The sequence below is a fragment of the Macaca nemestrina genome, chromosome 4 (genome assembly GCF_043159975.1).
Source record: "Macaca nemestrina isolate mMacNem1 chromosome 4, mMacNem.hap1, whole genome shotgun sequence".
Lineage (NCBI taxonomy): Eukaryota > Metazoa > Chordata > Mammalia > Primates > Cercopithecidae > Macaca > Macaca nemestrina.
Window position 1 is genome coordinate 177,434,055 of NC_092128.1, and position 24,909 is coordinate 177,458,963.

Consider the following 24,909-nt stretch of genomic DNA (forward strand, 5'->3'; position numbering starts at 1 on the left):
TTTAGACTTGAGCTCTTAGGTCCACAGATGAATGGGATGGGAGCCCATGTTCCCTCAGGAGAGGTGCTGTGCTGCTGGGGGCTACAGAGAGCCGCTGAGGAGAGCTTTCTGCTCAGCAAGGGCCAGGCCTGTCTGGGCCCTCGCCCAGCCCATCCACTTCCCACCAGTCTCTCAATCGCCTTGTCAAGGACACAGCCCACCTCTCTGCGGAGTTGGCTTTCTGTTCCCATGCCCTCTCCCCATCAGAGAGACACCTTTCTAAGCTGGTCTGCCCTAGGAACTCCAAACTGTCCTGTTTCTTCCTGCCCAGATCAGACCTTCCAGCTCCCTGGACTTGACCTTCCAGCTGCCTCTCATGTACTTGTCTGTTGGGGGTTTGTGTTGATCAGGAGTGAATTCACAGTCTACCATGAACTGGAAGGTGAGTGTAGTTTTAAATATTTATGGCTTGGGGTGTTTTTCTTCCTTCTGATTGTAAAAATTCAGAATAACAGTTCTATACAAGTAGACTGATTAAAAAGAAAAAGTAGGTGAAAGCATAATATTTATGTTTCATTTTAAGTTAAAACGTAAATGTACATTTACTCACTGGACTTCTGGAAGAAGGCCAGGCCTTTTCTTTGAGTGTACTTTCACTAACTTCAAATGTTCCTCACTTTTGTTATAAAAACTATATACCTTTAAAGCTTTACCTGCAATTTTGCATTGTGCTTTCTTTTTTTATGCTTTTTTTTTTTTTTTTTTTTTTGTAGAGATAGGGCTCCACTATGTTGCCCAGGCTGATCTTGAACTCCTGGACTCAAGCCATCCTCTTGCCTGAGCCTCCCAGAGTGTTGGGATAATAGGATTGAGCCACCGTGCTCGGGCCATTTTGGTTCCTTTAAAGTAGATGCAGTGGACTGAATATTTGTGTTTCTCCAAGTACATGTGTTGCAACCATAGTGCCCAGTGTGATGATATTTGGAGTTGGAGCTTGTAAGAGGTAATTAGGTGATGAGGCTGGAGCCCTAATGTTTGGAAGAGTGACTTTATTAAAAGGGCTCCAGAGCGCTCTCTTACCCTCTTTCTGCCGTGTTGGGGGTACAACAAGAAGCCAACCGTCGGCAGTCTGGAAGAGGGCCCCGCTAGAACCCCCTGTACTGCACCCTGATCCTCAGGCTTCCGGCCTTCTGAACTGTGATAAGTACCTCTTCAATAAGTCACCCCGTCTGTGGTCCTTTGCTCTAGGAGCCTGCATTGACTGAGACAGTGGATTAAGATCTTACGAGCAATGCACACACAGAATCTTTCCAGCATTTCACGCTCTTCCCTCACCTTTCACAGTTGTCTTGCCAACAGCATTTTTTTTCCAACTCAAACTTGAGTCTTTCAAAGCATTCAACTTAGTTTTCATAAAAACTCTTGCTTTATACAGTCATATTTCACAAGTGTGATGTTTAAATAAGTTATGGAACATAGCACCAAGTACAACTTAAATAAACTGGTTGGCGAGTAAACACACCTGACCCCTGTGAAACATTAGATTCAACTGGCGGGAGCAGAAGTTCAAGGGCAGCCAGGGAGTAGGTCAGCAATCAGGTTTCACCGAGAGAAAGGAGAAGGTCGTTGTAAGTCCCGGAAGTCAATAAGGTGAGGTGGAGGTTGTTTAAGAGAGCAGCCACTAAAATAATGTTTATTGTAGTCACTTTGCAAAGTCTAAAATCAAGCAAAAGTTGTACATCGTCTCACCATCTAGAAATGGCTACTATTAACAATCTCGGTATATTCACTTTTTCTGTATATACGTGTGGCGTGTTTTCATACATATGATCTTATTCTGTGTGTTTTTTTCAATTATTATAAGCATTTTCTTCAAAACATCCAGTGGTTTTCTATTGCAAGGAGAAACTGGAAAGGTCTGGAAGCAGGATCCGGGAGGCAGGAAGGTAGCTTTCCCATCTTCCCCAGCTCTGTGGGACGAGGGGCTTGGCAGGCCCTGCAGGAGGGCCGAGGGCCCAGGACCTGGTATAAGTTAAAGATGCAGAGTGTGTGTTCTGTGAAGGGTTGGAACATATAGGAGAGTTTGTTTAGAATGCCTTGAGGATCAGAGCTCACGGTGGAAAGGTTGGGAAGGAAAGAAGAGGCAGTGAGAGGATGGAGAGGGGAAGGAGCGGAACGCAGTGTGGGCCGAGGTTTAGGGAGGCCATTCGCCCATCGCAGTGGCTAAGTCAGTAGAGGAGAGAAGCAGTAACTGGTACTAAGGGCTAAGGTTCAAAGCATTAAACCTAATGCCTCAAGGCGGTGTTTCTCACCCCCGAGCACTAGTTAAGGCAAGGATTTCGAGCCCGACTCCAGAGTTTCTGATTGGGTAGATCTGGCTGGGGCCTGAGAATTTGCACTTCTCACAAGTTCCAGGCGGTGCTGGTGCACACTGGTCAAATGCAATGCGTGGGGAGTTTTCCTCTTTAATTGTGAGTGACACCAACCCACGTGACCACTCGGGCCAGTCTTGCTTGTGACAGTTTTTTCTGCCATCAGGAACAAAATCTGCCCAAACCTTCCCAGCTTCTGCACCGTGGCTTCCAGGGAGCAGCTTTGTGTTTAAACACAGCCCCATCTCATGTAGTGTTAGAAAGGAATGGCCCCAGGCCGGGCGCGGTGGCTCATGCCTGTAATCCCAGCACTTTGGGAGGCCGAGGCAGGCAGATCACTTTGAGCTCAGGAGTTCGAGACCAGCCTGGACAACGTGGCGAAACCCTGTCTCTACAAAAAAATACAAAGGTTAGCTGGGCATGGAGATGCGTACCTGTAGTCCCAGCTACTAGGGAAGCTGAGGCTGGAGAATTGCTTGAGCCTGGGAAGTGGAGGTTGCAGTGAGCCGAGATCATGCCCCTGCACTCCAGCCTGGGCAACAGAGTGAGATCCTGTCTCAAAAGAAAAAGAAAGACATGGCCCTGATTGCAGAGAGCTGCGGAAGGTGGAAGGTTTGGTAGCCCCCAGTGCATCTGGTGGCCTTCCCCCTCTGGCTCAGTGGGCCATGGCCGGCAGTGACAGTCTACAATGCTACCTATGCATTAGCAACAAGTGTGGCCCCATTATTTAAAAACTTAGTTATTCCCGGCTGAGGCGGGCGGATCACGAGGTCAGGAGATTAAGACCATCTGGCTAACACGGTGAAACCCCATCTCTACTAAAAAATACAAAAAATTAGCTGGGCGTGGTGGCGGGCGCCTGTAGTCCCAGCTACTCGGGAGGCTGAGGCAGGAGAATGGCGTAAACGGAGCTTGCAGTGAGCCGAGATCGCACCACTGCACTCCAGCCTGGATGACAGAGCGAGACTCCGTCTCAAAAAAAAAAAACTTAGTTATTCCCATTTCACAGGTATTAGGGTTTTGTTTTTAAAAGTTAATGTAGATCTGGGCCAGGCACGGTGACTCACCCCTGTAATCCTAGCACTTTGGGAGGCTGAGGTGGGAAGATCACATGAGCCCAGGAGTTCAACACCAGCCTAGGCAACATAGTGGGACCCCATCTCTACAAAAAATCAGAAAAAATTAGCTGGGCTTGGTGTCATGTGCCTGTAGTCCCATCTACTTGGGATGCTGAGGTGGGAGGATGGCTTGAACCTGGGAGGTCAAGGCTGTGAGAAGCCGTGATCATGCCACAGTACTCCAGCCTGGTTGGAGTCTCAAAAAAAAATTCATGTAGATCCAGTCTACCCTGGCAGCATTCATTTTCCTCCCCGAAGGTCTGTATGTTTCAAGAGATGTAAGGGATTTGTTCAAAGGAAATTGGAGGAAGGGGTTTCACACCACTGAAGGTTAGTGCCTAAGAGGGGGCAGGAAGGGGCTCTGGAGCCCTTCGCTTTACCCTATGAATGTTCTTGACCCCTGCTGCCCTTGTGCTGCATCCTTCTCAGTCCACACTTCTGCCTCTTGCCGTGCCTCTCCACTGCCTGTAAAACAAAGTGAACACTGAAACCTCCCACCGGCGTCTATTGGCTGATATGTTTCCATTTCCACGCATTTTCTAACCTCTGGATGAGAGAGTACATTCCTGCAATTGCTAAAGCTAAGTTTCCTATTTGGATTGTAGATAGCTATGGGCAGTAATGTGGTCTTCATTATATTAATAATAGGGCCCTGGCCAGGCGCCGTGGCTCACACCTGTAATCCCAGCACTTTGGGAGGCCGAGGCGGGCGGATCATGAGGTCGGGAGTTGGAGAGCAGCCTGGCCAACATGGTGAAACCCTGCCTCTACTAAGTGTATAAAAAATTAGCCGGGCGTGGTGGCACGTGCCTGTAATCCCAGCTACTCGGGAGGCTGAGGCAGGAGAATTGCTTGAACCCAGGAGGTTGCAGTGAGCCGAGATGGTGCCATTGTACTCCAGCCTGGGTGACAGAGCAAGACTCCGTCTTGAGAAAAATAATAATAATAATAGGGCCCCATTGGTTTATTCAGAGAGACTGAGAAAGCTGGAAGAGAGTAGCTTTTCCCAGTGTGAGTCAGTGCGTCAGGTAGCCTGGAAAATCCTAGTAAACAAAAAGAAGTTTATACAACAACATTCTTTTCATAGCTGGTTTGTAGGCATGGCACCAAACCTTCACCTCTAAAATGCAAACCTTCAAGGAAACAGGATTTCAAGGTTTACTGGAGGGATGGGATTAGCCTAGGTCTGAGGGAAGAAGAGCCTGGAAACGAAGTCAATGTTTAAAGCTACTTATATTTACCAGAGTAAAAAGTTGAAAAGTTTCACTTTCAGAACTTTTTCAGTCTTTTATACTGATGCCAGAGTGATCTTTCTGAAGTACATGTGTCGTGCTTATTCTTTACTGTTAAAACAATTTCATGGTTGAAAACTATTAGCTAATTACTGAGTGTTCTTGTGTTCTTACTGTTTTAGTAAAATTGCAACGATTTAAGTATTTGCATCCCTGCCTCCTCCCATGATTTTCATTGTATTTCTATCATATCATGCTATATCCCTTCTGCAAATATCCATACATAACCAGTTAAATGATTTCAGAGGTAGCGAGTCCAGTTGCCTCTGGAAAATTCAGTAGCCGAGCCATAGTGCATTTGCATATTGTAAATGTGAAGTGGATGGGTGTGAGGAATGAATCATATACAGTACAGGACAGTGTGATGCTACAGAGTTGGGCTTTGGAGCATTTGGAGCTGGGTCGGGCCCTGCCTCCCTGACTGCTGGCCTCCCCGCCTCTGCATTTCCTCAGCTCCCCCACAGTCAGGACAAGCCATCTGCTTCTGGAGGTGGCTAAGGGCAGAAGGGAAAGAGCCGCGTAAGGCAGTTTGCACGCCGTGAGTTCCCAGTCTACAGCAGCTGATGCTACAGCTTCTAAGTGTGAAATCCACATCTAGTTCTGAGTCATAAAGAGTTTCGATACAATCATAGGAACATTTATCTACATACATTGTGATTTCATGAATTGCAGTTTATTGAAAATCAGGCTTCAGTGGAAGGGAGACTGGCCCCGGGGTTAGAATGTCCTTCCAACTGGCTCCTCACGAGGGAGCTGTGGGACGCCTCAACCGCTCAACCTCCAGGAGCTCTACTTTCCTTGCTCATATAAACAGCGGGTCGATTAGGTCCCCTTGGAAGTTCTTTCCACCCCCTGGTCCTGTGAACATGTTGTGCACACTAACTAGGTTCAGATCAACTTCGGTTAGACTATAAGAAGGAGGTGCACATGTATCCCCCGTAGTGGAATCTCATTCGTATTTCATATAATAAGTGATTGGCAGAAATAAGGATTTCATTGGGATAAAATCCTACCTGGTCCTCTAAAATAATGATTGCTCAACCAAAGCATACCTTTTCACTATTTGGGAGGGAATTTTTAATCACACAAAAAGTACATGATTATCATTCAGGTCATACTAACCATGTGTATGGAACTAATATTTGCCTTGAGGTACTATTGCAATATATAGAATTTCACACACACACAAAAACCTACTAGTGCAGAGTGAGTAATTCACATCCATAGTTTTTCCCTAGACTTTATTTTAGTGAATGGGGTTGCAAGAGCAGTTAGGAAGTAGCTATGTTTTAATGTTTTGACTTCTGTTGTGTTTTATTTTACCGTCAATTGCCATTGCTAATGAGTCTCTAGAAGCAAAAGAAAATCCCAGAATACTAAAGCTGCAGTTTCCAGAAGCAAGGTCTGATTCACTCTTACTTTGCAGATGAAGGGGCAGGAGCTCAGAAAGCAAGCAAGAAAGGAGCTCATTGCCTGACCCAGGTCACCCAGTCAGTCGGTGGCAAAGTAGAGCTGTGACCCAGGCGTCCGGGCTCCAGCTCCTTTCACTGGATCTGGCTGCTGCCTCAGAAGCAAGGGCCTGGCTGATCAGCAGGTTGCACGGTTGAGCTGTGCGAGACCAGAGTTATCACGCCTGTAGATGACTGGTGATCCCCTCCATGAAGCCAGTCGCAAGCAAGCAGCAAAGAGCAGAGCTGTAACTTGACTGTTGGTCCTATGTGGATAGAGACCTTTTCTGCCTGGTCTCCATGTAGCCCCAGCCCCCATCCTCGTGCCTGTTGCAGAATAGGTGCTAAGGAAATATTTGTTGACTGAAGGAACATAAGAGAAACCTCCCATGTCAGTGAGGGAACATTTAGTTAACATGGCTTCTTTCTTCTTGAAGGTTCTTGAGCACGTGCCCCTGCTGCTGTATATCTTGGCAGCAAAAACATTAATTCTCTGCCTGGCATTTGCTGGAGTGAAAATATACCAAAGAAAAAGGTTGGAAGCAAAACAACAAAAACTGGAGGCTGAAAGGAAGAAGCAGTCAGAGAAAAAAGATAACTGAAGGTGAGCCCACAGTACCCGGCCTTGCGAGTGGGAGCTGGCCAGTGGGTTGGGGTGACCGACCAGTGAACGAGAGAGGTCTGAGACTTCCCTGTCCTTCGGGTCTGAAGGGCTGCGTGGGGGCATGTGGCCTCTCACCTGTTCTAAGGTAGAACCGCTCCATAAAGGGCCAGGTGTGCAGATCCTGGTCCTGGGATCTGAGTGCTGCTGAGCCAAGGCCTACGGAGGATGAGTTCATCCTTCTCGAAACCTGCAGTGGCAGTGGTTCTTGACAGGTATTGGGTTAAAAATTGAGGACTTAATGACAGCTGTGGACCTTCTTCCCAGAGAAGCACACATGCTAAAACCGTCTGCATTTGTGTGTGGGGAGAAGTTTGCAGAAGTGAGGCGTCCAGGAGCACAAGACCAGCCTGGGCAACACAGCAAGACCCTTTCTTTACTAAACATTGTTTTACAAATCTAGCCAATGTGGTGGCATGCTTTTGTAGTCCTGGCTACTCGGGAGGCTGGGGTGGGAGGATTTATTGAGCCCAGGAGGCTGAGGCTGCAGTGAGCCGAGATTGTGCCACTGCCCCACTCTAGCCTAGGTGACAGAGTAGCATCCCATATCTTAAAGGTCATTTGAAATTCCAAGATTAAGAAACCCTGTTATCTTTAAGATAAAGTCTGACTCCATGGTATGACAAATAAATCCCTTCCCAGTCTGGTCTTAACCCAGACCTCATTTGCCACTTCTCTCCACTCCCCATCCCCCTACAGGCCATTCCTCTGCCACCATGGCCTTTGGCCTTGCTTATTAGGTTCTTCCCAAGGACCTCCTCACCAGGCTTGAGGGTGCAGTCATCTTTGTCACCCAGTGCCTATCACAGTACACACTGGCGGGCTTAGAACATACCTGGGGAGTTACAGTACATCAAAGCACCAGAAAGTTACTGGTAAGCCCCTGTTACAGATTTAACACATGACAATTCACAATTACCTTGATTCCAGTGTGTTGATGCCGTTTCTTCACTTTGCAGGTTGAGTGCTGTACTTTAAAAATCAGAGGATTCAGCAAGGTGTGGTGACTCATGCCTGTAATCCCAGTGCTTTGGGAGGCAGAGGTGGGAGGATCATTTGAGCCCATGAGTTCAAGACCAGCCTGGGCAACATAGTGAGACCCCCATCTCTACAAAAACTTAAAAAAAAAAAAAAAAAAAGCTTAGCCTCACGCTTATTGGGTGTGGTGGCACATGCCTGTAGTCTCAGCTACTCGGGAGACTGAGGTGGAGGATGGCTTGAGCCCAGGAGTTCAAGGCTGCAGTGAGCCATGATCACACCACTGGACTCCAGCCTAAGTGACAGAGCGAGACCCTGTCTTAAAAAAAAAGGATTCAAATGTGGTGGTGGTGGGGTTCTAGGTCAGTGGTTCCCAAACCTGGCTAATGATCAGAATTGCCCAGGTGTTTGTTTAAATGAAGATTCCCAGGCTTCAGCCCAGAGAGATTCCATAATGGCTCTGGTTAGGTTTGGGTATCTGGGTTTTTTGTTGTTGTTTTTAGGATATGGGATCCTACTCTGTCAGCTAGGCTAGAGAGGTGCAGTGGCACAATCTCGGCTCACTGCAGCCTCATCCTCCTGGGCTCAGGCAGTCCTCCCACCTCAGCCTCCCAAGTAGCCAGGACTACAAGAGCATGCCACCATGCCGGCGAGGTTTTTAAAACAATTTTTAGTAGAGAAGGGGTCTTGCTGTGTTGCCCAGGCTGGTCTTGTGCTCCTGGGCTCAAGCAATACTTTCACCGCAGCCTCCTGAAGTGCTGAGGTTACAGGCGTGAGCCACTGTGCCCAGCCTCTGCTCTTTTGAAAACCCATTAGATAATCCTTAGGTTGTCTTCTCAGCAACAGGTGGGAACCACTGGGCTAAGTGGCCTCCCAAACCCAGCCCACTCTGAGATTCCACGCTTCTGTCAGTAGGAATACCTTTGCAGTGCCGTCAGGCTTGTTGAGGCTAAAGGCCTACTGATGAGGAATAGTAGCAACACCTACTGAGTGGTTATTCTGTGCTGGGAACTTTGCTAAGCATTTCATGCACAACCGTGTTATTCAGCCCTGATGACTCTGTGAGGCATGTTCAGATTGAAAGAATGGCTCACTCTACATGGTGAAGAACAGAACCAGAAATCGATCCCAGGTCAAATGCATTCAATCAGCACGGCCAAGCCCAAGCTGCACTACCTTCCCGAATACAGGCAAGTGAGCTCGCAGGGACGCTTCGCTCTCTGTTACTCACCCCTTCCGGCATCTGCGCACTTGCTGGTCCTCAGTGAACTGTAGGCTTTTGCTAGATAGAAGAAGTTACTTACTTTCTTTTTTTTTTTTTTAAGGTGTTTTATTGACTGACATTTAGGAGTAGGCATTACGATGGGGAGGAGAGAAATTAAAAAGGGTGAGGGAAGGCAGTTTAGATTAAAATGTTGCTGATTGAATTTATATTCCTGACAATCCCCATTTTGTGTGCTAAACTGATCAAAGGAAGAAAAGATGAGATGGAAGATCATAAAGGCGTTGTCCCTCCCACAAGCATCACCAGAGACCTGCAGTTAAGTCAGGGCTGGATGGCTTAGAAGCAGCTCAGGGAGCTGGTCTTCCTCTGTAGGCTGGCAGCTTCTTAAAGACTAGAGACTTCCTTCAAACTAAAAGGGTTTTCAGGCTGGGTGCGGTGGCTCATGCCTGTAATCCCAGCACTTTGGGAGGCCGAGGCGGGTGGATCACTTGAGGTCAGGAGTTCGAGACCAGTCTGGCCAACATGGCGAAACCCTGTCTGTACTAAAAATATAAAAATTAGCTGGGCGTGCTGGCACGCACCGGTAATCCCAGTTACTCGGGAGGCCGAGGCGTGAGAATCACTTGAACCTGGGAAGCAGAGGTTGCAGTGAGCCAAGATTGCGCCACTGCACTCCAGCCTGGGCGACAGAGACTCTGTTTCAAAAAAAGTAAAAAAAGGGGGGTGGGGTGTTTCAGATGGAAGGGAAACTGTGATACATTCGTTAATAAATAGACTTGAGCAATCGACTTGAGTGGTGTCCGCTTGTTAAGTTTAAATGGCTGAGCAGAGGTCTTTATGCTGAGCAGTAAACCTCAGGTATACTCTTATCAAACATTTCCTACTCATCCCTTTGGTTTTCCCTTCTAGATTCTGCCATGTAAATGTCAGCTTGAGTGGACTCCAGCTGAGAAGAAAGAGAAGAAATACTTAATTATTGAATACATTGTCAGAGGATAAACTCCCAACCTAGACCTTACACTTACAATAGTGTGAATTTGTCCATGTTTTTAAAAGAACCAGTCCTGGCCGGGTATGCTGGCTCTTACCTGAAACCCCAGCACTTAGGGAGGCCAAGGCAAGTGGATCGCCTGAGGTCGGGAGTCTGAGACCAGCCTGGCCAACATGGTAAAACCCTATCTCTACTAAAAATACAAAAATTAGCCGGGTGTAGTGGTGCACGTCTGTAATCCCAGCTACTCAGGAGGCTGAGGCAGGAATTCTCTGCTTGAACCCGGGAGGTGGAGGTTGCTGTGAGCCTAGATTGCACCACTGCACTCCAGTCTGGGCAACAGAGCAAGACTCTGTCTCAAAAAAAAAAAATTAAAATTGAAATTAGAAAAATAAATAAAAGAACCAGTATTTTGTTTACTAAAATAAAATGCCTTTGTAAAAAAAGGTGTCGTGGCCTTTGGAATAAGTCAAATTGTATATCTCTTTCTCTTACACAGCACCCTCCACCCCATGTTGTAAAGGGGGGTGGTTTGTAAACCCACAGCTCCCCTGCCATCTCAAGCTGGGGGTTCCCAGGTGAGTGGCTTCCACAGAGGACAAGGTGGTGCAGAAACATCTGCTGTGGAGGTGGGGTCCCCAGCACTGGGTGCCTCGGCCAGCTACCCCCGACCCCGGGCCCCCTCATAGGCTGCCCTCCGTACCCTCCTTTCTCCTCTTTTCCTCCTACAGGTGCCAGACCCCTGTGAGAGTGTTTCAGAGTGTTTTCATTGTTAGGGTGGAGGGAGGCTGTGTGCGTCCAGGTGAGCTGGCCCTGGGGGGAGTTGTGGGAGCCCACCTGTGTGCCTCAGAAGTCCAAGGCGGGGGATCTGCTGACCAGTAGGCACTCATGTGCTAAACACAAGTGCTCTTCTAGGCTTTGGGATTTAAAGCTACACTTTGGAATTTGTGGAAGATCTGGCCATCTTGGAAAATTAGGTAGAAGATGACATAAGGGCTGGACTAAACCACTGATCATGCCAGCGGTGCCCACGGCTTTTCTGTAGTTTGTTTTTGTTTTTTTGGAGATGAGGTCTTGCTGTGTCCCCCAGGTTGGAGTGCAACGGTACAATCATAGCTCACTGCAGCCTCGAACTCCTGAGCTCAAGCTATCTTCCCACCTCAGCCTCCCGAGGAGCTGGGACTAGGCCCTGCTAATTTTTTTATTTTTAGTTGAGACAAGCGTCACGCTGCACTGCCCAGGCTGGGTGTAGGTTTTTTGTGAAGAGCATTTGGGAGTTTTGTTTTTGCTTTGATACTTTTCCTATACACTCTTCGACCACTAGGGGGAGATGATTAATCACTAATTGAAGGGATTTTGTTCGTTTTTTCTGTTCTGAGTTTTTTTGTTTGTTTTTTTTCAATAAAGAAGGAGTTTAACTGAAGTAAGGCAGGCCACGCAGGAGATGGACTTATTATTCAAATCGGTCTCTGAAGGCTCAGAGGTTAGGGGTTTTCAAGGCGGAGTTCTTGCTATCATTCCACTTCTTAGGTACATGAAGTCGGTAGATGTGTAGTTTGATGTTAAATTATTGGCCAGATGCATGCACCGCTGGTTGTAGAGACTGGTAAAGCCCACTAGCAGGACCCCACCTGGACCACAGCGATCCCGCAACCCTCTGGACCATGACCGAGAACAAACAAAAAGGACCTGAGATGTGTTGCAAGGCCAGAAGCCGACATCCACATTCTCCACCCACGGAGAGCCCCAGAGTCCCTCATGCACATCCTGCTTGATCATATTACACACATTCACACATTCCGAACACATTTGTTTGGTTTTCACGCTTACAACATACTAGAAACAGGAAGGAAGAAAGACTGTCAGCAGCAGAAATACCTTTGAGCAAGAGGGACGGTCTTTGAGAAGCAGACTTGAGAACTCACCGTGTGCTCTTCATGTGCCAGACACTGCAGCAGCCACAGCGTCCCACATGGGATGCCGCATGTGATGATGTTATGCTCGTGATGACCTCAGGCATGACGAAGAGGTTCAGCCATTTCACAGTCTGTTTAACAAGTACATACATAACCCAGACGTACATGAGGAATCTCAGAAACCAAATAAATCAAAGAGTCTGGGATTCTTTCAAAAGGGTTGCCTCTGTCCAAGCTTTCTTCAAATTCTGTCTATAGGGAAACATAGCTGTCAATGTCTCATTCCCGAAGCCTTCCAGATGCCTGGATCTTTAGAGTTCCCTCCCTCACCCTGAGCTGAGTACACAAATGTTCCTGGAGGTTTGCTTAGTGCCCTGCTCTGTGCCGGGCCCCACAGGCAGAGGTGGCAGGTACCCAGGCCTGACATTGGAGAGCTCCTGCGCCACTGCCGGAAACACACCCACCATCACACCGTGAGGGAGCTCCCCCGTGCAGGCCTCATCTGTGTCAGAGTGACGCCAGAGGATGGACGGCGGAGAGTCCAGGAGAAGATAAAGGAGGATGGATTCTCAAACATGAGCAAGCAGGAGAGGCCGTTTAAAATGCAGACCCTGGCCTGGTGTGGTGGCTCATGCCTGTAATCCCAGCACTTTGGGAGGCCGAGGCAGGAGGATCACCTGAGGTCAGGAGTTTGAGACCAGCCTGGTCAACATGGTGAAACCTTGTCTCTACTAAAAAAAAAAAAAAAAAAAAAAAAATTTGCTGGGCGTGGTGGTGCGTGCTTGTAATCCCAGCTACTCGGGAGGCTGAGGCAGGAGAATTGCTTGAACCTGGGAGGTGGAGGTTGCAGTGAGCCGAGATCGCACCACTGCACCCCAGCCTGGGTAAAAGAGTGAGACTTTGTGTTAAAACAAAAAAAACTAAAAACTAAAAATAAAATGCAGACTCCTGGGCTGGATTCCAGGTCCAGTGCATCAGAACCTACGGGAGAAGGACCAGGAATTTGTAATACGAACATCCCCAGGCAATTCTTGACCCTCCTTTTGAGACCTACGCTGTAAAAGGGTGGGTAGAGGGAGAGGCAGCAGGAGCCCGGCCTGGGAAGGAGCCATGGGGGTAGGCGGGAGGAGGGGCAGGAGAGAGTGTGTGCGGCAGCAAATCCTTCAGCCCTTACTCCCCAAGAACTCACAGCAGCCTCCACGGAGGGTAATGGTTTCATTATCCCCTTTTCGCAGATAAGGAAACTGAGGCAGAGAGGCCCTGCCTAAGGTCACCCAGCTGGTGGGAGGCAGAGACAGGAACCAGCCCTCATGGTCTCACTGAGACTGGACTTTTCACAGCTGTGCTGTCGAGTCTGAGCCAAGTAAAGAGACGACTAGCGAGAGTTCTTGTACTTCGAAGTCTGGGACATAAAATCTTCAAGACGTCAAGACGTCAGCGTCAGTGACATGATGGTGACAGAGGCCAGCATTGCTGGAAGGATCCTTAAAAGGGACAGGATGGGCCCTTCTTCCTCCCTTTCTCCTTTTTGGCTGCTGGAATACTAATGCAATGGCTTGTTCCACAGCCACTTTGGACTCAGAGGTGTCTGAGACCTGAACCAAGTCTAGGACAATGGAGTAAAAAGATAGGATCCTGGGCTCTCAATGACTATGGATCCATTATTTCACCCCTGAACTGATACCTTGATACTTCTTATTTTTGGTGGTGGTGGTGGTGGTGTAGCTTCTATTTCGTTGGCATCTCTGTGATCTATTCATAATTCACCAGTTTTAGCTGAAACATGGAGCCAGATAGAGATGGGCTCAAGGGCTTCCTGATAGGAAGACTTGGATTCTGGTCCTGACCCTCCTGTTACTACTGTTATGTACGTGGTTAGGTACAGGTTAGACCCCAGCCTGGCCTTTGTAAAATGAGCTCAATGATCACTGCCCTCCCTACTGTACAGTGTTCATCTGAACTGAATGAGGTCAAGCATGTAAAGATGGTTTGCACGTGGCAGCACAATCACAAATGGAAGGGTGTATACTGCCTGGGTGGGCAACTCAGCCACCAGTTGGCCAGGCAGGGGCTCCATCCAACCCAATTGGATTGAGCCAATGGCCAACGAACCCCATTTGCTAATTTACCTCTTGGCTCCTTCTAGGGACAGCACTGTTTCCTAATGTACCTCCACCTTGGTCCGTGGGAGGGAGAGGGGCTGTGGGTGTTAGTGATGGGAAAGGTCAGAGAGGATGGGATGTTCCATCAGCCAACCACTCAGAAGGAGAATAGCGCCACCAACATCAGGAGCTCTCTTCTAGTGGACATGTCTAGAGATACGTGGCTCAGCTCAGCGTTGCTGCTTGTGGTCACCCGCTCTTGACTAAATACAGTGCTCTCAATACGGTTGCTCCCAAAGAGACTGTGGGCTGTCCTCACCAGCCGTCCTGTCCCACTCCCACCAGAAGAAACCTCTTCTTATTATTAATTCCCTAACCAATTGCAGATATTGCAGATGGTCTTAAAGGAAATGCCAGAGAACAAAGTTTCCTCTGATCAAAGTATCTTAAGATGTGTCTACTCTCATTAGATGCCAGTGATAAAAAGGAACAAAAGTTTTTCTCAAAGAATGTAAAAGAAATGAGATCAGTGATGATAGGTCTAATTGTGGATATGTTTGCTTCGACCTTAGCATGGACCACTCACTCAGTGGGTGCCAGACATGATGCAGTGGCTTGGCACAGGTTATGTGATGTTTTGTTTTGTTTGTTTGTTTGTTTGTTTGAGACAGAGTCTTGCTCTGTCATCCAGGCTGGAGTGCAGTGGCACGATCTCGGCTCACTGCAACCTCTGCCTCCTGGGTTCAAGCAATTCTTCTGCCTCAGCCTCCTGAGTAGCTGGGATTACAGGCATGTGCCACCATGCCAGGCTAATTTTTGTATTTTTAGTAGAGATGGGTTTTTGCCATGTTGGCCAGGCTGGTCTCGCACTCCCAACCTCAAGTGATCTGCCCACCTTGGCCTCCTAAAGTGTTGGGATTACAGGTGTGAGCCACTGCACCCGGCCAGGTTATGTGATTTTTAAAGTCCCACTGTATTTTATTAAGGAGTTGATTGAGCCTCAAGGAAGTAAAGCAACTTATCCAGAACATATAGCTACGAAGCTAGAAACTCAAGATTCCAACTAGGTCCATCCAATTCCAAAAGCCCGGTGAATTTTCTGTTACTTTCTATGGGAAGTTTTCAGGTTTAGTATAAAGCAACATTTCTTAATTATGAATACAATCTTATATAACAAAATTGCACATTAAAGCGTAGTCCTTTTGATCCTTCTTTCCTCTTTTCTAATAGTTTTACAAGGCCTCAAAGGAATAGAACTCTAAATCTGTTTTATTAAATTGCTTTAGTTTTCAAACAAAAATAGCTCCTGTTGGTTTATCTTTAGCTGTTAACCTAAACACATTCCTTTTTTTATCGCTGCAAAATATTGTGTATTTAAAAGATATTCTGTCTCCTCTTTAATATTATGTTGAAATAAAATTTTCTGGTGTCCAGGGGGAGTTGGCCATTTTGGCGACTGCTGTCTCATCTGAGGTCAGAGGTGAGCCTTGCAACGTAGAAATGATGGGGGTGAAAAAGGAAAAGCTCAGCTTCAATAACTGAGCTTTAACTCATGGTGGTGAGGAGCACAGGCTTCAGAATCTCACAGCCCTGGTGCCTTGCCAGCGCCTAGTTTCCTTATTTGTAAAACAACTGACAGGATTAAGAGAATTAAATTAAATTATAATAGTTGTGTGTTAGTGGCGAGGCAGCATGAATAATGGCTCTAAGTGTGAATTCTGGGTTGATTCTCTCTGTGCCTCAGTTTTCCACATCTTTTTTTTTTTTTTTTTTTTTTTGAGAGGGAGTCTTGCTCTGTCGCCCAGGCTGGAGTGCAGTGGCACAATCTTGGCTCACTGCAACGTCCACCTCCAGGGTTCAAGTGATTCTCCTGCCTCAGCCCCCTGAGTAGCTGAGATTACAGGTGCTCGCCATCACACTTGGCTAATTTTTGTATTTTAGTAGAGATGGGGTTTCACCATGTTGGTCAGGCTGGTCTCAAACCCCTTACCTCAAATGATCCGCCCACCTCGGCCTCCCAAAGTGCTGGGATTACAGGAGTGAGCCACCGCGCCCAGCACTGTTGGTGCTACACACCGAGTGTAGCTGTTGGTGCCTATTATTCCAGAACCCCGGGAGGCGTGGCATAAAATGGGATGTAGGGCAAAACCCACTCATCTCCCAAAACTCAGGCCACCCACACATGGGCTGGCACAATGAGAGCACATTGAAGTGACCAGGGAAGTTTGAGTGCCATGGTTTGCTCTCAAGGAACTTAAATCCTAAAATGTACATGAAATCCTGAGGGAAAAAGACCTCACAAATATACTACACAATCGGAGCTGTTTCACCAGGTTAATTGCCAATGAGAAATGCAATATTTCTATTGATGGAGCAAGACTTCCTTTAGCACCTGTGGCTTGCTGAATAGTGGCCACCAAAGATATCAAGGTTCTGTTCCCTGGAACCTATGAATGTTGCTCTTTATATGGAAAAAGGTCTGCATATGTAACCAAGTCAAGGATTTTGAGATGTGGAGATGGTTTTAGATTACTCAGGTGGGCCCTAAATGCAATCTCAGGTGTCCTTGTAACAGGGAGGCAGAGGGGGATTTGACACAGGATGAGAAAGTGGTGTGGCCACAAGCCCAGGAATGCCAGTGGCCACCAAAAGCTGAAAGAGGCAAGAAACAGGTCCTCCCTGGAGCCTCTGGAGAGAGTGCTGCCCTGCCAACAGCTTGCCTTTGGCTGTCTTGTCTGTCCTGTCCTATGCTTTTTATTTTCTTTCTCTCTCTCTATTTTTTTTTTTTTTTTTTTTTTTTTTTTAGATGGAGTCTTGCTTTGTTGCCTGGGCAGGAATGTGGTGGTGTGATCTTGGTTCACTGCAACCTCTGCCTCCTGGGTTCAAGTGATTTTCCTTCCTCAGTCTCCCAAATAGCTGGGATTACAGGCGCCCACCACCACACCTGGCGAATTTTTGTATTTTTAGTAGAGATGGAGTTTCATGCCAGGCGCGGTGGCTCACGCCTGTAATCCCAGCACTTTGGGAGGCCGAGGCGGGCAGATCATGAGGTCAGGAGATCGAGACCATCCTGGCTAACACAGTGAAACCCCGTCTCTACTAAAAATACAAAAAATTAGCCGGGAGTGGTGGCGGCACCTGTAGTCCCAGCTACTCGGGAGGCTGAGGCAGGAGAATGGTGTGAACCTGGGAGGCGGAGCTTGCAGTGAGCTGAGATCCGGCCACTGCACTCCAGCCTGGGCGACAGAGCAAGACTCTGTCTCAAAAAAAAAAAAAAAAAAAGAGATGGAGTTTCACCATGTTGGCCAGGCAGGTCTCCAACTCCTGACCTCAAGTGCTTCTCCAAACTTGGGCTCCCAAAGTGCTAGGATTACAGGCATGAGCCACCCAGCCACCGTGCCTGGCCCACTTCCCTCCCCTCTCCTCCCTCCCCCTCCCCTCCCCTCCCTTCCCTCCCCTTCTCTCCCCTCCCTCCCTTCTATCCTTCCCTTCCCTCCTCTCCACTCTCCCCTCCTCCCCCCTCCTCTCCCCTCCCCCCTCCTCTCACCTCCCCCTCCTCTCCTCCCCCCTCCTCTCCCCTCCATTCCCCTCCCCCTTCCCTCTCCTCCTCTTCTCTCCTTCCTTTCTTTCCTTCTTCTCTCTTTCTTCTTTCTCTCCCCTCCCCCTCCTCCTTCGCCCCCCTCCTTTCTCCCTTCTCCCTCTCTCTTTCTTTCTGAGACAGGGTCTCACTCTATCACCCAGGCTGGAGTGCAGTGGTGTGATCAGAGCTCACTGTAGCCTCCAACTTCTAGGCGCAAGCGATCCTCCTGCCTCAGCCTCCTGAGCAGCTGCAACCACAGCCACTATACCTGGTTTAATTTCTGTTGTTTTAAGTCACCAAGCCTGTGGTAATTTGTTTCAACAGCCACGACAAACTAATATAGCACTGTTGACTGTCAAGTGAGGCCTGCAGCAGTGGAAACTTTGTAGTTCTGAGTGGTCAGCTGTTTGAGGTGTGATTAATCTCCAGGAAAAATGTTACCAGGATTCCCTGTGTAACCATGACAAAATGCTGCGGAAGTCCACCACTTAGTTGCTGAAAAGCACTGAACATTCGCCTTCATCTGACAAAGCCTTTCTGAATAATACAGGGAGATTCAGGAGGGAAAGAAGGCAAGCAAAGAATGGGATGCCTTCTGCACTTGGCTGTCAGGAAATTCTGGGTGGAAATTCTTTCTCTCTCTCTCTCTCTCTCTCTCTCTTTTCTTTTCTTTTCTTTTTGAGACAGGGTCTGACCCAGGTTGGAGTGCAGTGGCGCGATCTCTGCTCAGTGCAACCTCCGCCTCCCAGGGCTCAAGTGATTCTCCCACCTCAGTCTCCTGAGCAACTGGGACCATAGGTGTGCACCACCATGCCCAGCGAATTTTGGTATTTTTTGTGGAGATGAGGTTTCGCCATGTTGCTGGCCTCAAACTTCTGAGCTCAAGTAATTCTTTCACTTTGGGCTCCCAAATTGCTAGGATTACAGGCATAAGCCACTGTGCCCAGTCCAGAAATGTTCATAATTTTTTTTTCAAAGATCTTATTTTTTACAGCCATTTTTTGGATTCATGCAGAATTGATTGAATTGAGTGGGTGCCCCACCACCCACCACCGCTATCAGCATCCCATATAAGTTTACAAGGTTTTTTTTTCCTTTTCTTTTAGAGACAGAGTTTCACTTTGTCACCCAGGCTAGAGTGCAGTAGACAAACATAGGTCACTGTAGTCTCCAACTTCTGGCTCAAGTGATCCTCTTCCCTCAGCCTCCCAAGTAGCTAGGACGATAGATGCATGCCACTTAGCCCAGCTATTTTTAAGTATTTTTGTAGAGATGAGGTCTTGCTATGTTGCCCAGGCTGGTCTTGAACTTGTGACCTCAAGCAGTCCTCCTGCCTCGGCCTCCCAAAGTGCTGGGATTACAAGTGCGAGCTATTGTGCCCAGCCATAAATTATTCTTTTTACACGCTTCAGAATGATTACCTCTAAAATTACTGTCCGAATATACATAACCAAGAGTGAATTTTATGATATGTTTAATGGAGGTCAAGACTTTTTCTATAAAAGTGAAAAAGACAACGACAAATTCTTACAACAGACATCGGCAGCAGCCCCAAACCTACATGGGGGGTGTTGTCCCAGCTGCAAGTGGCTCAGCTACAGGGTTTCGAGATGAAACTCCACGGCACAGTCTAATGACCTGCTGGGCTTCTTGGAGTTGGTGGGGAGATTGGCTGAATAAGTGGTCTCTGCAGACCCCCATGCATGCCACCCCTTTGCCCACCATAGCCCACTTGAACCCACCACTGTCATAACTTTCCAGGTCCTAATTGGGACCACCTACTCCCCTTGGAGGGTCCGGATGGAGTCTCCCCTCCGCGAATGCCTCTCACTCATCCTCCACCACTTTGCCAACAAGGAAGGAAGGATAATCGGCAGGAGGGAGTCTTGCTTGGTGACCATCTGGACAATACCTCACACATGGTAAGCTGGATGCCTGTGGGTGACTTTGGTGGGTGGAAACTGGTTGGCACGCTATTTAATTTGGGCTTTTTGTGGGATGACTGCACACTGGTTCTCTTTTTTTCTCAGACCTAAATTTTGACCACACAACCTATCAGCCTGCTCACCCCTGCTTACCGCCATCCTCCTTTGGGCTGGGTTAGACTAATCCTCCCCTTGACAAAGCCTTCAAAGCAGCCTTCACAAGATAAGAGTCGAGACCCCTATCTTACCAATACATTTTAGTGAAACTTCTAGTAAACTCAGAGTGCTTGCCAACATCCTTAGGAACAAGCGACCCCTGTGGGGTCGCTGTTGAAGTATCTTTGGCTGCAGTGGTGTAGAATCCATCTCAACAGAGTTGACAGTAAAGACCAGACATGTAGCAGCCTCACTGCTTGTCGGAGGAATCGCCCTTAGGAAAATTTCCCAAGATAGTAGTTTTCCCATCTCCGTACTTTGCTAGTTAATGTTCTCCACTTGCTTGGGTTTATCCTTTCAATTCCTTTGCTAATTAAACTGCTGAAAAGTATACATTCATAAGAATAGACACTGTCAATGGACTGCAAACAAAACTCTTTTCTGTTATTGATGATAAACCATTTCAGAGAAGACCAGGCTGAGTCTAAAGGGTTCAAATAATTACAAGGGGAAGGCAGAGAGAGTAGTTCGTGGCCATAGGACTTAGCCACCTCTGGGCAACACGCAATGCTTGCTAAGTTAATGACTGTAGGGATATAGAACTGGCCCTCAGCCTCTCTGTCTTCCTTTGGCCTCTGCTCTTCCTGCTGTCTTCTCTCTTTGACCACGATGACACACTTTCCATAGGCCTTCCTCACCACATCACAGAACTCAGAGAAGAGGCTGTCTTCTTGTTTGATACACAGCTCATCTCTTAGGAACATCCGATATTTCCAAGGCACCCATCCTTGACTACCCGCAGCGTGCACAATACACCAAGTTGGAGTTTGTATGAAATATCCATCACTAATATCTTCCCCAGTTACTAGACTTTCTGAGATATTGGTTTCCCCAAAATATACAGTCTTAAATCCGTCATACTGCAGTGTTCTCAGTGTTTTCAGATACTGGAGGCATTGCTTCCTCTTGATGCCATCAAATTGACTTCTGATAATGACGTTTCTTAAAAGAGGGCTTGCAAAGCGAGGCATGGTGGCTTCTCAACTGTTTTTAAAAGCTTGCATGTCTGCATCTGGGGAGAGATGGCAAGTGGGGATGATGACCTCATAAAGGGCTTTCTTACAGCAGTGCCAGTCCTACAGATACACTTCAGGTTTCAAAGCATCATGGAATAAATACTCAGAACAACTGCCTTCTGACCCATAAAATATGGAAATTGCAGATGCTACCCATAAAAAATGCTACTTTGACATCACTTCTGCAAAAGGTCTGAGACAGAAGTTAGCAATCTTTTAATAGTGATGAGCCTACCCATTTGGCTTAAGATGGGGAGAAATGTTTACATTCATTTATCCATTTCAAAAATACGTACTGCCTACCTGCTATATACCAGGCATTGTGCCAGACGCCAGGGGTATGGTCATGACACACCTAGGGAGTCCTGGACTTACGTGTTGTGTGTCTGTGTATGCATAGAATTTGTGCCAACTGCCTTTCCATTTGCACAACTAAGAGTGATTTTTTCCAGGTGGCAGAAGGAAGGTATGGCAAATAGCAAAATAAAGTCAGTCTGCACACCTAGCTTCCACTGGAGCTTGCAGGTGTTATTATTACTTTTTTTTTTTTTTTCTGAGAAGGAGTCTCTCTCTGTTGCCCAGGCTGGAATGTAGTGGGGCAATCTCAGCTCACTGCAACCTCCACCTCCCAGGTTCAAGTGATTCTCCTGCCTCAGCCTCCCAAGTAGCTGGGATTATAGGCGCCCACCACCATGCCTGGCTAATTATTTGTATTTTTAGTAGAGATGGGGTTTTACCATGTTAGCCAGGATGGTCTCAATCTCCTGACCTCATGATCTGCCCGCCTTAGCCTCCCAAAGTGCTGGGATTACAGGCGTGAGCCACCGTGCCCACCAAGAGCTTGCACTTATTGAGCTAATTCAATACCTCATCTTGAAAGCACTTTTAATTTTATATACTCAGGCAAAATGACAGTTTGCTTCAATATCTAACAGTCTCTTCAGTTTCCTTTGTATTTTCTTGCCTCTTTAATCAGAGCTAAAGACGTTTCATAAAATGGGCATGAAGGATTCCCTCAAATGAAGATGTAGACAAAATGATTGGTGAGGTCCTTTGCTCTACTGTTGAATGGAGGAGGATTTTTCCCCCCAACACACACAGGGGTTTTCTTGGAGCTCAAGTTTGGACAACCCCAGACAGTAAGATAATCTCATCATGGTAAAGTTAATAAGAAATATGTGGTCTCCAGACAGCCTCTCCCGGAGGCCAGGATCAGCAGGTTTGGGTGGATAATTGGCTTGTGGTCATTTTCTCTTAGGATTTTTCTTTTAGTAGTGGAAACTGTTTTTCAGATCAAATTTGGATGCCAACTATGTGGAACAGAAGTATGGCTGCTGTGGTTGAATTGATCCCCCTGTCAGCCACACCCTTTGTCTCCCCCTACCCCAAGGGACTCTGTGGCCTGGAACTGCAGTGTGAAATGCTATATAGTGCAATGAAGTCAATTCTAAGACAAGAGTTCTTTGCCTCTGTCATCTAATTTTTAGTTATGGAGATGAGACACTTGTTCAGAAGTATGGAAAAGTATATATAATATGTTATCTTTTAGATATGTGTGTAAATATGCATATGTATACAATGTGCTTATATTTTAACGCATAAACAACATGAATAAAGCAAACATTCTAGACTTCTCCAAATGTATCTTGTTTTATAGTTTTCAATTTGGAAAATGTCAACATTTTTACATTAAAAAATATTACTCAGCCATAAAAAAGAATGAAATCACGTCTCTTGCAGCAACATGGACAGAACTGGATGCCATTATTCTAAGTGAAATAATTCAGAAACAGAAAGTTAGATACCACATGTTCTCACTTTTAAGTGGGAGCTAAATAATGTGTACACATGGGGACAGAATGTAAAATAATAGACTTTGAAAGGGAGGTTGAGGCAGGAGGACCATTTGAGGCCAGGAATTTGAGACAAGCCTGGCCAACATGGTGAAACTCCTTCTCTACTAAAAATGCAAACAAATTAGCCGGACATGGTGGCTGACACCTGTAATGTCAGCAGTTTGGGAGGCCAAAGTGGGTGGATCACTTGAGGTCAGGAGTTCGAGACCAGCCTGGCCAACATGGTGAAACCCCATCTCTACTAAAAATACAAAAAAATTAACTGGGCATGGTGGTGCATGCCTGTAATCCCAGCTACTTGGGAGGGTGAGGCACGAGAATCATGAGCTGAGATTGCACCGCTGCACTCCAGCCTGGGTAACAGAGCAAGACTCTGTCAACAAAAAAAAAAAAAAAAAAGGAGGAGGAGGGCGAGGGATGAGAAATTACTTAATGGGTACAATGTACACTACTACACTCAAAGCCCAGACATCACCACTGAGCAACCAATCCATTTGACAAAACTACACACCTGCACTTGTACACATTAAATTTATACAAAAACAAAAAACAAAGGCAAATCAAAAAGGAAAATGAAACAAAGTGATCTCTAAACAACACAAACAGTAACTGATGAACCTAGCTGCGTATCGTGTCAGTTCCAAAATCACACAGAGACGAATTGCTTTCGAATGACCCTACAACACAGTATTTTGATCATATATTCTCCAGTAGGGTATAAGCTAAGGACAAAGAAAAACACATGAAATCTTAGATGGTACCCAGTAGTTTTATTGTTAATAATGATGCTGGTGTTATTATTTTGAAACTCATGTCCATTTCTCAGCTACCACTTGATACTATTTTTTTTTTTTTTTGAGATGGAATTTTGCTCTGTCACCCAGACTGGAGTGCAGTGGCATGTTCTCAGCTCACTGCAACCTCTACCTCCTGGGTTCAAGCGATTCTTCTGCTTCAGCCTCCCAAGTAGCTGGGATTACAGGCGTGCGCCACCACACCTGGCTAATTTTTGTGTTTTTAGTAGAGATGGGGTTTCGTCATGTTGGCCAGGCAGGTCTCAAACTTCTGACTTTAGGTGATCCGCCTGCCTCAGCCTTCCAAAGTGCTGGGATTACAGGCGCAAGCCACTGCATCCGGCCAGTGATTTTTAACCTTTATCAATCTGATAGACAAAAAGATCATTTCATTGTTTTAACTTCGTTAATTATTAGTAAATCTGGCAATATATTAGGAAAACAATGACAAGAATAATTTGATACAAAATGCACAAAATCAGACGTCCTCGAAGATCATTTTAGAGGCAGCATGAAGTGGGGGCAGCGCTGGCGGTGGGGGCTGGGTGTGGAGAAAACCAGCCAAAGGAGGACTCATGGGATCCTGGAGCTTTTGACTGGGGTTCACTTGGAGCCCAGACTCAGGCCGGTTCTGACAGGAGCACCTGCCAGGCCTCAGCTTAGGGGCACAAGGTGGGACACATGGACTGGGTGTGTGGTCCCAGAGCCTAAGAGGCACCAACAGGGGGTTCTCTGCAGAGACTAGCGTCTGGCCAGGAACTGCTTTTGCACAAGGAGCCAGAAGTAGTTTGCCCCAGTAAGTGGGGGCCTGGACTCACACAAAGCATTGCACCACGGATGGCCAGAGAAACTCAGAGAACCTTCCTGTGCTTGTTAACATACTCTCTCACTTCCTCTGTAGCCTCCGCCAAGCCAAGCAGTCAGCTCCTAGGACTCCCCTCCCTCCACCTGAGGCTGCTTCTCCTCCCTTCCTCAGGAATCTCCAGCCTCCTGGGGTTTCCCCTCCCCGCTGCCAGCTCCAGCAGGGGCTGTCAACGGCCTGGGAGAGAGAAGTGGGCTTCCTGGGGCCACCTCCCTGACTTTGGAGTGTTCAGAAGGTGATGGAGTGACCACCAGGGGGCAGTGTGGACAGGTCTCCATAGGACTGGTCAGGCAGACTCCTTTGCAGAGACCTCGCAGGACAGGAGCCCTCCACACACCTTTCCCACGGGAGCTTCTCCCTCCACCCCGAGTCACTACTATCTGCTTTCCTAGAAGGCACTTCTTTACTTTTAATTCTTCTCCACTCTCCAGGTACCTGATATTCTCACATGGGGCACTGTAATTTGTTTAATTCATTTAAATTGATTTCATGTAATTGGGAGATCAAGATTGTTCAGTTGCAAGACAAAGTCTTAACTTGAACTCTCAGGACAGGGGTGGGTCCCTCAACTCAATGCG

General features: G+C 47.1%; 3 protein-coding genes across 9 annotated transcripts in view; 2 read left to right on the top strand and 1 right to left on the bottom strand.

Annotated features, from left to right (window-relative positions):
• The first annotated feature begins 310 nt into the window (after positions 1 to 310).
• LOC139355266 (small integral membrane protein 11) overlaps positions 311 to 24,909 on the top strand; it is a 33,675-nt gene continuing 9,076 nt past the window's right edge. The window contains exons 1-4 of one of the 7 annotated variants that reach the window (XR_011622812.1): positions 311 to 421; positions 6,647 to 6,813; positions 8,897 to 9,038; positions 9,983 to 11,487. Coding sequence is in view for 5 of the 7 variants with exons in the window: in XM_011726153.2 (XP_011724455.1) it covers positions 410 to 421; positions 6,647 to 6,811 (177 nt within the window). In the remaining 2 variants the exon portion in view is untranslated. The other 6 variants (XM_011726153.2, XM_011726152.3, XM_011726157.2 and 3 more) reach the window with 6 other exon arrangements.
• SMIM11 (small integral membrane protein 11) lies at positions 343 to 19,705 on the top strand. Its single transcript, XM_071095660.1, is given in 2 exon segments — positions 343 to 421; positions 19,424 to 19,705. Coding segments are annotated over 2 exon segments (294 nt in total). The 5' UTR covers positions 343 to 409.
• On the bottom strand, positions 19,828 to 20,774 carry C4H21orf140 (chromosome 4 C21orf140 homolog). Its single transcript, XM_011726158.3, has one exon. The coding sequence runs from the start codon at positions 20,772 to 20,774 to the stop codon at positions 20,019 to 20,021; it is 756 nt and encodes a 251-aa protein (XP_011724460.1). The 3' UTR covers positions 19,828 to 20,018.